Source organism: Marmota flaviventris, chromosome 11, assembly GCF_047511675.1.
Source record: "Marmota flaviventris isolate mMarFla1 chromosome 11, mMarFla1.hap1, whole genome shotgun sequence".
Taxonomy (NCBI): Eukaryota; Metazoa; Chordata; class Mammalia; order Rodentia; family Sciuridae; genus Marmota; species Marmota flaviventris.
The window spans coordinates 56722396-56736262 of NC_092508.1; the positions used below are offsets into that span (position 1 = coordinate 56722396).

The 13867-nt window shown below is 32.0% G+C and overlaps 1 protein-coding gene across 4 annotated transcripts in view; it reads left to right on the forward strand.

Annotated features, from left to right (window-relative positions):
• The window catches only part of Lnpk (lunapark, ER junction formation factor), a 67735-nt gene that overhangs the window by 36476 nt on the left and 17392 nt on the right, over positions 1-13867 (forward strand). For all 4 annotated transcript variants that reach the window (XM_071619046.1, XM_027946075.2, XM_071619047.1 and 1 more), the window contains exon 9: positions 10754-10966. In XM_071619046.1, the coding sequence (XP_071475147.1) occupies positions 10754-10966 (213 nt within the window). The remainder of the gene's footprint in view (positions 1-10753; positions 10967-13867) is intronic.

Genomic DNA, 13867 nt, shown 5'->3' on the forward strand with positions numbered 1-13867 from the left:
AGTAAATGTTTTATAATATTTTAGAAGTAATTTTAAATGGCTACATAAAATATTTCTAGGACTGGTATGTGAAAAGGTATTTTTGAGTTTGTTGGTTTTTATCTTTGTTCTTAAGAATATAGAAGTAGAATTTGTAAGGCTTTTGTTGCAATGTGAGGGTATATTACTTTAAAAATTTAACTGCCATTCTTATAGTAATTAATTACAATTCTTTAGAATTGTGCTCATTTGTATTGTTATAAAGCATGTAGAACTTTGAAAAGTAAATCCCCTTTATTAGGGGATTTACAAAAATCCACAAAATCCATGGTTATTAAATAAGTCTTAGTTTTAGGTTTTCGAATTGACATGGATATGTAGAAAGAATTCTACCTTCACCTTCTATCTTCCATAGTAGGATTTCATTTTATAGAAATATTAGCCTGTTTTCTTTTAGAGTCTCTTTTGAAAAAAAAGTTTACATTATAATTAAAACAAATTATGTGGATATACTTGCAGTGAAATTCCTATTTTTATAGTTTAATTTTTTCTACAATTTATACTTCTTTCAAGAAACCATCAAAAAAGATTTTTGGCCTACGACCAGATTTCCATAACTTCTAAAGAATTTTTCTATATCTAGTCTTAATTTTTCAAAAATATTTTTTGATTGAATTCCTGGAAGTAGAGAATGGAAGAGTTATTTCCCAGGGTGGGAAAGAGAAGGGGGATAAAGGATTAAAGGGTAGAAAATTTCATTATATAGGTGAATATAATATCTAGCGCTTTAGTGTACAACCCGGTGACTGTAATTAGCAATACTATATTGTATACTTGGAATTTGCAAACAGCATATCTTAAGTGTTCTCATTTCATATAGGGGAAAAGATAACTGTGAGATAATGAACATTTTGATTAACATTTTAATTAACATTTTGATTTCACAATAAATAAAAGTAACCTTGATGAATGTATTTTAGAAATGTGATATTTGCAAAAAATTATTGTTGATACTTTTTTAAAAAGTGATTTCCTTTACTAACATCCTTAAGTATTTATTAGTATTTAGGCATACAAGTTACTTCAAGAATCTAAACTCACCTTTCCTTAGAAACTCTTGAAACCCAAATATGTGTTTTCCTTCTGATGACACATTATAATTATGGGAAATCATTGTTGGTCTCACTGCTTTGGATTCCTTTGGTACTGTTTGCTTTCAGATATTATTTTAGGGAGAATTAATACTTAGTTATAATATGAATGAATCATTTATTAAAAAATTTGCATAACTCATGTTCAGAAACCCAGGGGAATATAGTGATGAATATAACATGTTTCTTGATCATAAGAAGGTTATAATCTATTGTTATTTTCTTTTAAAAAAATATATCTTCTGTGGTGTATTATTCTAGTGTGCCTCACTCTTCCAGGGTTATAGTAATAAATTACTATTTTGAATTTTTTCTTAGCTTTTAAAAAATTCTAAATTATGGGGCTGGGTTGTGGCTCAGTGGTAAAGTGCTGGCCTAGCATGTGTGAGCACTGGGTTTGATCGTCAGCACCACATTAAAAAAAAAAAACAATAAAAAAATTCTAAGTTTTATCACAATTCCATTCTACTTTTAAAGAATTATACCTAAGTTTTATTGTTTTATCATGTTTTTTTTTGTATAACATTTATTTATTTATTATTTATATGACAGGGGAATGCATTACAATTCTTATTACACATATAGAGTGCAATTTTTCATATCTCTGGTTGTATACACAGTATATTCACACCAATTTGTGTCTTCATACCTATACTTTGGATAATAATGATCATCACATTCCACCATCATTAATAACCCTATGCCCCTCCCTTACCCTCCAACCCCTCTGCCTTATCTAGAGTTCATCTATTCCTCCCATGGTCCCTCTCCCTATCTCACTATGAATCAGCCTCCTTATATCAAAGAAAACATTTGACATTTGGTTTTTTGGGATTGGCTAACTTCACTTAGCATTATCTTCTCTAACTCCATCCATTTACCTGCAAATGCCATGATTTTATTCTCTTTTATTGCTGAGTAATATTCCATTGTGTATATATGCCAATTTTTTTTTTTTAATCCATTCAGCTAATGAAGGGCATCTAGATTGGCTCCACAGTTTAGCTATTGTAAATTGTGCTGCTATAAACATTGATGTGGCTGTGTCCCTGCAGTATGCTGTTTTTAAGTCCTTTGGGTATAGACCCATGAGAGGGATAGCTGGGTCAAATGGTGGTTCCATTCCCAATTTTCCAAGAAATCTCCATACTGCTTTCCATATTGGATGCACCAATTTGCAATCAGAATGGCAGCTATTATGCATACAAACAACAATAAGTGTTGGCGAGGATTTGGGGAAAAAGGTACCTTTATTTATCTTTATGTGGCCCTGAAGATCAAACCCAGAGCTCCACACGCGAGGCATGTGCTCTACCACTGAACCAAAACCCCAGCCCCTCAGGAAATATTTTGAGCTCGACTTTCCACATATATATAAAATCTGATGTATTAATCTACTTTAAACTGGTTAGGGGGATTATATTAAGTTTTAAAATAAGAAAATTTAATTTTTTAAAAGAAAATACCTTCAATGTTACTAACCATGGTCCAAGCTATCTTTGGTGCTTTCTATTACTGACTCCATCTTTGCTCTCTTTGGAGCCTCTTCTTAAACATTAAGCTTCCTTTAAGACATAATATTGGATCATGTCAGTCCTCTGCTCAGAATACTTCTAAAATCAACACTTTTGGTAATGTAGAGGTCCTTGGTGACTTTAGAATAAACAGTTTTAGTGTAATGATAGGAGCAAGAACCTGATTAGAAAGGATGGGAGGAGAAGAGTTCAAGACAATGAAAGAGATGAATCTTTTGAGTGAAAGGGAATGAAGAAATGGATGACTGGAGGGGGAAGCATTTTGTGTGCATGGGTAAGCATAATGTGTGAAAGAAATAATACCATATTTATGTGCTACTAGGAATGGCCCAGAGCACATGAAATAATTGATGACATAAGAGGGAATGGGGACAGTTTATTGAGAGCTGTCCATGAGAAGGTGAAAGAAGGTGTGATATAGTTTACAAATATACAAGTTAGCTTTTGATAAGAGTGTGGCAATTCTTCTTGAGTAATAAGGGCAGACTGAGAACATGAACAGATATAGTTAGGTGGAGGGAATTGTTTTCTGAGTGTATCTGATTCCTTAGTGAAGGTAAATAAAGTTGGGGGAGATATAGTTGGGAGCTTGAAGAAACTGTTTGAAATAATTCTCTAGGACAGTGAGAGAATAATTGAGAGATGTAGAGTGCCAGAGTGCCCTAAAAACTGCTTAAAATCAGTGGTCATGAATTTAAAGCATGACTGTGTTTTTTATGTTCACCTTTATGGGTGCAGGAATGGAGTAGGCAGATGGTTGGTTTTAACCAGGGTTGAGATTTTGACTAATGAATTAGGCAAAGTGATAAAGGGGCAGGGCAGGGAGGTGAAGTTACATGCAAGGGAATGATTTTAACAGTAGATTATGGAATTTGAGAAAATCATGAGGGAAATAAGGACATGAGGGGGAATGATGGACAATAAAAAGCTGTTTATAAGAACCAGAAAACTATGTCTTGCAAATGTGGGCCAAAGTTGTGGGTTTTTAAAAAATGGCTCTTCAGCTTAAAATGGGTTTTACATTTTTAAACATTCTTAAAAATAGCAAAGAAGAATATGCAATAGTTAGATCTTGTGTGGTCTGGAAAGCCTAAAATCTTCATCCTTAGGCCTTTTTATAATAAGTTTGTTGACCCCTTCATAATGAATAACTAATGAAAACAGATCCTTTGGGGGTTGTAGAAAGTAAGCTGAAAAGACAAGTTTGATTTGAGAGTGGGATGCTTAATTTTAAGAGGTGAATAGTTATTGTAGGTGCCCAAGGTTCTAGGACTAAATTATAAACAGAGCAGTGAATAAAATTGGAGGATGCTCAGATTATTAGAGGATGCCATCACAAGCTAAAAATGAATACTTAACAGACCATCTTATTTTTTTTTAAAGGAAGTCATACCCTTCTCTTTATGTATAACTTGCACCTTTACTAAATTAAATTAGCAAAAGTCAGTTGTTATCTGCCACAGCTGTATCTAAACTGTAGTATTGCAGAAAAATCTAATGTTTTTGGCAAATGGATTACAATTTCTTATATAAATAGGTTTTTAGAGTTTACTCACCCCTATTCTATAGCATATGTGGAAAGTTAGTAAAAATCATAAAACTTTTTTGTTCTTTATGGCAAGTGGAAGGATGCTTAATATCTTGCTGTTTTTCTGGGGTTTATGTTTAAAAAGAGATTCTGGAAAACACCTTATCATAAAATAAATTCAAGTTTATACTATTATACTTATCTGTTGTATAACAAACTATCCCAAAACATAATGTCTTAAAATATTGTTCATTTATTTTACTCATAAATTTGCAGTTTGTTTAGGTTGGGTGGAGGCAGCTCATCTTGGTAAGTTGAGGCTATTTTATTGGAAAATTTATCATCCTGATGCTTTATTCACATGGCTGGAAAGTTGGTGCTAGATGTTGTTCCTCCACATGTACCTCTCTGTGGGATCACTTGGGCTTCTTCACATAGTAGCCAGATTCTCAGACTGAGCAGCTTAATAGACATTAAGTAATTCTGGAAATTGGCAGTTTTATTTTCTTAGTCAAGCAGTTCCAGAGCACAGATTGAAGGGAAAGGCACATAGACACTCTTCATCCCAATTTGTTGGGAGACAAAGCAGGTTTTGGAGTCTTATTTAAAAACTGCCACATGCATCTTAATACAAATAACAAGGTATTTCTTTTTTAAAAAAATTCTTTTAAAAAATTTGTTCTAATTAGTTATACATAACAATAGAATGCATTTTGACATAACTTCTCATTTTTCTGGTTGTCCATGATGTAAGATCACACGGGTCATGTAGTCAGTAATATGTGTACATAGGATATTAATGTCCCTTCCATTCTACTATCCTTCCTATTCCCATACTTCCTCCCCTCCCTTCACTCCCTTTTGCCTAATCCGAAGTATTTCTGTTCTTCCCTAGACTCCTCCTTATAGTGGATTAGCATCCACATATCAGAGAAAACATTTGGCTTTTTGGGGATTGGCTTTTTTCACTTAGCATGATATTCTCCAACTCCATTCATATACTGGCAAATGCCATAATTTCATTCTTCTTAAAGGTTGAGTAGTATTCCATTATGTATATATACCACATTTTATTTATCCATTCATCTGTTGAAGGGCATCTAGGTTGGTTTCATAGTTTAGCTGTTGTGAGTTGAGCTACTATAAATATTGATGTGGCTATGTCACTGTAGTGTGCTGATTTTAAGTCTTTTGGTATAAAGCGAGAAGTGGCATAGCTGGGTCAAGTGGTGGTTCCATTCCAAGTTTTCTCAGGAATCTCCATACTGCTTTCCATAATGGTTGCACCAATTTACAGTCCCACCAGCAATGTATGAGTGTACCTTTCCCCCCACATTCTCACCAACATTTATTATTGCTTATATTCTTGATAATTGCCATTCTAATAAAGGCATTTCTATTCACATTTTTCAGTTTTTGTCTCAAGTGAGACACCATGAATCACCATGAATGCTTTCTTTGTCTCATCGTTGGGTTTAATCTTCCTCTTCTTGGATTCTCTATAGTATTTTGTTGGCTCCCTTTTTTGACATTTACCTTGTATTAAAGTTTTTAGTGACTTTGTTTTGTCTTTGCTTGCTGTCTCTATGTGCAACTCTGTATTCCTTTTCAGTGCTTATCATAGTGTTTTAGTCATAGTGGTTGCTTAATGTGTTGAGTTGAAGGAAATAAAAAGAAAATAATTTTTTAGCATTTCCAAAGTTTGTTTAAATGTTGTGAATAGAACCTTGATGAACTGAAAGGTATAGGTTGTTTAAAGTTGATAGCTAAGAAGACAACCCGGACCAGAAATATAATGATGTGACAAAAAAAGGAAACATTGAGATGAGGAACTATAAAGCAAAAATATGTTATTCTTTTTTTGAAATACAGATCAACAACAAAAAGGTAAACTCAACTAAAGTCTTGCAAGTGGCATGTATTAGCAAATTTTCTTTCCCTCTCTCTCTCTCTCTCTCTCTTTTGTTGTTGCTACTGGTGGTTAAATCAGGGCCTTGAGCATGGTAGGCAAATGTTTTACCACTAAACTATATTCCCAGCACTTTATTTTGAGATAGGGTCTTTCCAAATTATTGAGGTTGGCCTCTAACTACCTGCTTCAACCTTCTGAATAGCTGTGATCACAGGTCACTGTTCCCTAATATTAGCAGATTATCTGCTTGAAATTAGCCTTTTAAAATGAAGTTAGGATGAGATTCTCAATGCAGCAGGCAACACAGATTCAGCTAATTCACAGTTTCAATTTCATATGCAATGTTAATTCCTCTTGAATGTAACATAGCATATTTACAAGTTCTGGGGATAAGGATGTAGATGTCTTTGGGAGACCATTATGCTGCTTTTCATACCATGTATGTAGGGTAACATGCAGTTAGAAATTTAAAACTGAAAAGCAGGAGAAAAGTAGATTAATTTCATAGACTTTTTAAAATTCCATTCTCTGTCAGTTACTTTGCAGCTGCTATAAAGATGCAGTTCCTGCCTATTAGTTTTTGGTTAAAAGGGGTATAAATAAATAAATTAATAGTATATATAAGTAAATAAATAGTCTTAGTGTTCTAAGGACTATACTAAGGTAGAAGGTAGGCAATAAATCACTATAATTTTCTATGAGAACAGGGTTGGGAAAATACTCTTTAGGTAAAGGTACCACTTCATGGGCAATGACAGAAAAACAACTCAGTACCTTGAGGAACTGCAAATAGATCCTGGTCCTTGAAAAAGGGAGGTAGGGTTCATGTGAAGAAGCGATCAAAAAAAGACTTTGTGTAAAATATTATATGGTGAGACTTTATTTATATGCAGCATGGAAAGCCACTGGAGACTTTAAATTATTTTTATTTATTTTTGTTGTTGGTTCTAGCGATCAAACTTGGCACATGCTAAGCAAGTGCTGTGCCACTGAACTGCATGTCCAGCTCTAGGCTTTGAGTTTTAGATTAAGAACACTTTTTCTTGGTAGCATGGAGAATGGATTCTTGAAGAGAGAACAAAGCTGAGACATGGATGCAAGTTAGGATATCATTTAATATAGACAAGAGAGAAAGGCCTGCACTAAAATTACAGCATTCTAATTGGCTGGGGAAAATGAGTTAAGAGATAACTCAGGAGTAGATTGACAGGACTTGATGGCAGTTTTAGATTTGGAAAGTGGTGGGTAGAAGGAGAAGTCAGGATATCACCTAGATGCCTAATAGGACTTACTACAAGAAAAATGCTTTGTGAGATTGTTTCCAGGTGAGAATCCACAAATGACTCATTGACTTGCTCCTTCTGAAATTATTAAGCAGATTATTTCTATAAGTGTTGAGCCATGAATTGATATTGAAGTCACTGTTGCAGATGCCTAGATCAGCATTAAAAAAAAAAAAAAAAAGGAATAATTATACTGTCTAACATTCATCTCAAGAATTATTTAATAGCAAACTAGAGTTATTTGCACTTCAATTTAAAATAAGTCATTATTTTACACTTTTAACAAGGTCACAAATAACTTGGAAAACATTTAGTGTCTAAATTAATGTCTCTATATAGATTTTTATTTTTTATTTTTTGTGGTACTGGGGACAGAGCCTAGGGGCACACTACCACTGAGGTACATCCCCAGCCCTTTATTTTGAGACAGAGTCTTGCTAAGTTGCTGAGCTTGGCCTCCAACTTGCAATCCTCCTGCCTCAACTTTCTGAATAGCCAAGATTTCAGGTGTGTGCCAGTATGCCTGGATATATGTATTTTTAAATAATTGCTTTAGAAATTTTAGATTGCTTAGCTTTTGATCTATTGTAATCTCTGGAACCTTTAGATTTGCACTACTAATATTAATAGTACTACTTATTAAGTACTTTTTGTGTGCTCTATCTAAGCTGTTATGTGTTGATTTTCTCATTGCAACAATCATAAGAGGTAAGTATTCTCATTATGAGAAAACTAAACTGAGATGTCATTAATTTGGAAAAGCCTGCATGCTCAAGAACTACAACAGAGTAGAACTAAAATGAAGAAAGTTTGAACAAGTTTGCTTTCCATAACTATGCTATTTATCATAATTTTAAACTTTGTTGTCTTTCTTTTTTTAATATAACATAGATTTTTAAAATCTCATTTTTATTTTTTTGCTTAATATTTATTTAAAGCCATTGTAGACATGTCCTCCTACTTAGCAAATATGATTTTTGTTGAATTGTTGATTGATCATTGAGAATGTTCAGACATTCTCTAGTAAAGAATTAACCTTATAGAATACACCTTATGATATTTTGCCCCATTGATGTAGATTGCTTGATAATTTTCTTTTGGAGGATTGTATTTTACATTTGAATGTAGGAAATACTGAATATAAACAATATGTCTGCTTTGTTAGGAACTTTTGTTTTTAATATAAAAACATTTGTGAATGACAAGTAGCTAAAAGTAGCTAAGATTGTTTCATAATATTTTTCCAAGTATAGATTTGGCACTGTATTTCTAGCTATTTAAAACTATTGATAATTGTAAACCTTTGTTACTTGCTTTTTCTTTGAAAATGATAAAACTATTTTCCCTTTCATGATTCTTTTATAACATTTTTTTCTCTTTGCCTAAATTTAGATTTAGAAACATTAAGCTAAGTCTCTTTTATGGATCACTAGATATGATGTTATTTTTAAATTAGTTATAGACCTTACCTTTTAGTAGCATACAAATAATATTAAAAGAGTGTCCGTGCTAATTTTCACAGAGTAAATGCTCATTCAGAGCAAAGTCTTAAGTCTTTATTCAAGAAGTGAAAGGAGGGCTGGGGATGTGACTCAAGCAGTAGCGCGCTCGCTTGGCATGCATGCTGTCCGGGTTCGATCCTCAGCACCACATACAAACAAAGATGTTGTGTCCGCTGAAAAACTAAAAAATAAATATTAAAAAATTCTCTCTCTTTCGCTCTCTCTCTTTTTTTTTTTAAAAAAGAAGTGAAAGGATAACAGCTACTTTCAGTATAGTCTGATTATATGCTGAATTTTTATTTGTCTAAATAAAAATGTCTGTTTTTGAGGTATGCTTTACCTGAAAATTAACTAAAAATTATTTATAGTATTCGATGGCTTATTTCTTAATTAACAAATTATTAAATATTAATATGATTTCAGTAACTTGTGCACATTTAATGGCTTTCTTAATGTGCAACTGCAAATGGCTTGATTAGAAACTGAATTATGAACCAATAGAAAATTTGTTGGTTCTACTAATTATCACTGAAATAATTTGAAAATAACTTAGTAAGGGCTGGAGGTATAGTGCTAGTTTTGTACAGGCAAGGCCCAGGGTTGAATCCCCAGCTCTGCAAAAAACTAAAAAGAAAAAGAAAATTCCTAGTTGTGTGAAAACACTATTCAGTAAATGTCAGCTATTAGTGAATGGACATTATCATATTTAATCCTCAAAATAATTTTATGGGTTAAGAATCTTATCATAATTTTATAAAGAAATAGGTTTATCAAAGCAATCCATCTGAGGTCATGTAGCTAGAGCCAGATTTCAACCAAACCTTAACTATTAACTAGTTAATAGACTAGTTTGATATGGACTTAAAGCTGACACCGGAGCTATACTTTCAGTGAACCTTTCACAAAAGTCTTTAATTTAATCTGAATCCAACTCTAAAGTGTTTATCTTCTTGAAGTATACATGTTTATTCTTCATGCCAATTAAAACATAACTTTTTTAGTTTCGGCCCACTAATTCAGAATTTATAAAAATTTAATGTGATACATAGCATTTAAAAGTTATAAAGGGCTTTTTGAGATCTTACTGCTAACATTCAAGTAAGATATTAGATGGAATGGGGAATGTTAGAATTTAGTTTTATGTTATTGAGTCATGAAATATTTTCTGTAAAAGACCAGGTAGTAAATGGCTTTGAGAATCATATGGTCTCTTTTGTAACTACTCAACTCTTTGAAAGCAGTTGTATACAGTATGTAAACAAGAGAGTGGAACCGTGTTCCAATAAAACTACAAAAGCAGGCGGCAGCCTGGAATTGGCACATTTGCCGACCTGTACAAAGAATCTTATAATTTTTACAATTAAAAGTTAAGATTTATTTATGATGAAACTTCATATGGAATACAACTTTTCGTATATTAAAATATTGGCAAAAAGTTAGAAATGTATAAATTAGAATAGGCATGGTACCTAAAGAATACTTTTTTAAAAACCCTTTCTGTGACTACTTATTCTTTTCATAATTCCATAATATATGCAGTCACTTATTTCTTAAAATTATTCTTATTTTTGAATCTTAACAAACAAGTCTGCTATTTGGAATTTCTACTAATTTTGATAAACTTTCTTTTATTATAGTTAGGAAGGTTTACTGTAAACAAACATGACATAATTAGGTGATGATGAGTAGATATATCAAGGTTTGTTGTGTAAATATGTCCAGTTGTGGGTTCAGAATGGATTTCTCATTACAAGTAGTTTTGATCCTAGAATACCTTTTGGTGCCATAGAATTTTAATAAGTGTCATTTGTGGTGTTGGCAAATATGGTATGTTGAATATTCAATCTAATATATACTTCTCAGAGATTCGTCAGCGAACTGCAGTACAAAGAAACCTTTCTCCAACACCAACAACCTCTAATCAGGGCCCTCCTCCACAAATTCCGGTATCTCCTGGACCACCAAAGGACACTTCAGCCCCTGGTGGACCACCAGAAAGAACTGCTACTCCAGCCCTATCATCAAATGTGTTATCGAGACGTCTTGGATCCCCTGCTACTTCAGTGCCTGGAATGGGTAAACAGAGCACTTAATGTTATTTACAGTTTATATTGTTTTCTCTGGTTACCAATAAAACAGGCCATTTTCAGACGGTATGGAAATGGCATTTCATTTGGAAATAGCAGAGCAGTTATCTGATTAAGCAGGAGTTCCATATTCAATTAGCCATAACTCTTTACAGCTGGCACCTTGTGATACTGAAACCTATTTCTTGAGCTCATTTAACTGTTATGGCTTCTTTGTTTAAATGGCAATAAAACTTTGTAGTATTCTGTAGTCAATAGTTTAGCATATCTTTTTATATTCAACTTTAGAAGGTTCAGATTTATATGTAATAGGGATAGAAGAGAATGCTTTTGGAAAGTATTCATGTTCTTTGCTAGTTCTGGCAATACATTCTTAAATATGACAACCTATTTCAGGAAGCATAGTCCTGCATTTTGGTTTCCAATGTTACTGTTGTTAATATGGACTAGTAGATCACCCTTCCCCCCTTTTAAAGTCATGGAACCTTATTATTTTCTGGTATATACTCTATAGAGTTCTATTAACATTTGCCTTTACTATCTTATTGCATAGATTCTTTTTTTTTCCAGTCTGGTGGACCTATAGGAGAAGATTCCATTTTACAGCATAACATATAATATATTACTCTGTGGTTATTTTTGGAGTGTGGTTGGGACACGGAAGTCCATTGCTTTATTCAGCACATCACATTATTTTATACAGAGTTCCATGTTAGATTTTTTTTTAATGATAATAAATTATTTTATTTTAGGATATTCAGTTCTAATTTGGGTTACTTTGATATTCATGATTAATTACTAACATAATTTATGATGATGACAGGCATAGCAATAGTTGATATCAGATAATTGGCATTTATGTAATAAAATCAATTATTATAATAGATTTTTTTTTGCCTTTTTTCCTTTAAAAACTACAGCATCTAAGAGATGGGGTTCTAGCTCAGTGGTAGAGCACTTGCCTAGCATGTATAAGGCACTGGGTTCAGTTCTCAGTACTGCATATAAATAAAGGTCCATTGACAACTAAAAAATTATTTAAAAAAATTACAGCATAAGATTTTAGAATAGGAAACATTTATGATATTTATATTTATATATAAACATTATTATATGTACATGTATTAATATATGTACATATTATAAATATGAACAGTACAATATTTTATATTAATATGTCAACATAGATATATTTATAAGATGATAATATATTTATAATTTATATATTTATGTTACATATTTTATATTTTAAATATAATGTATGATATTTATGGTTATTTTTATCAATTATATATTTATAATAAATTTGTAAAAATAATTATGATTTATTTTATTTTTTTCAGTATTCCTATTGGTTTTTAGTGATGCATAACAGTAGACTTTATTTTGACGTAATTATAAAAGCATGGAATATAATTTGCTCTAATTCACGCCTCAGTTCTTCTCCTTCCCCATCTTTCTCTCACCCCCATTCCCATCCGTGTACTTTAGTGATTGTTCTGCTATTATAGTTTTTTCCCCCTTTAATTAGTGTCTTGTGGATGTATATAATGCTGAAATTCACTGTGGTATATTTATATATATATACACACACATATATGTGTGTGTGTGTGTGTGTATACATATATATATATATGTACACACACACACACACACAGAGGAATATTAGGTTAGATTCATTCTACTGTCTTTATACCATTTCTCCTCCTTTACTTTAATTCTCCTTTGTCTACTTAACTAGTCTTTCTTCTATTTTTCTATTTTATTAATTCCCTCCACCTTATTTTGGATTAGCTTCTGCATATCAAAGAAATACTTTGACTTTTTAGGACTGGCTTATTTCACTTAGCACAATAGTCTCCAGTTCCATCGGCAAGTGCCATAAATTCATTCTTCTTTGGGGCTGAGTATACTCCATTGCGAATACATAATTTATAATATTTATGTATTTATTTATAACAACTACATATTTGTATTTAGAAATAATTTATAAATAAATTTGTTTCTTAATTTATAAACAAGATGGCTACAAATGAAATGTATACAAATCATAGCTTCTAAAGAATTTAAAATAAAACTTAAATTTGACATATGACATCACTATGAGGCAGGCATAGTTTTGTGAAATTGAGAAAAGTTAAATTGATTGAAAATCACTCATCTTTCCAGTTGTTAGTTTTTAGTTTGGATACCCATGATTTATAAATTAAAGTTCTGGTTGATTAATGAACTTTTTTTGGCGTGAGTACATGAATTATATCCATTTGTGTATCTAGTTTTTTTTTTTGATACCTTTATTTTGTTTACTTAGTTTTTTTTTTTTTTTTTAAATGCGGTGCTGGGGATCAAAGCCAGTGTCCCACACATGCTGGGCAAGCATTTTACCACTGAGTCACAACCCCAGCCTGTATATCTAGTTTTAAAGAAATAAAAATTTAGCTATTTATATAATCGTAAGAGCCGTATTTTATATGTAAGGATAGGGCTATAGAAGGAACAATGACCTAAATTTCACATGAATGTAAATATAACATGTTTCCTAAAGTTTCAAATTAGTTTCTTTGCGAAAGACTGTTTACATTGTACATTGCCAAAAGTATGAATGAGTTAAATGATTTATTATAGAGAAGATTAATAATTCATTTTTTCATTATACCATATTTGTGAAAGAGAATCAATTTGATGTGTATTACCATAGGGCTCCCATATGTTTGAAAATTAATAACCAGCAGGTACTTGATAATTTGCCAAGCTGTGTAAAAATGACCAGTATATTTACAATGATGGTTTTTGATATTTGTATTAATTACTCTTGTCTATAATAGCTTGAGTATGAAGATGCATTATTTTAAAAGTATGTAAGGGCTTTAAGATATTTTTATGGATCTGT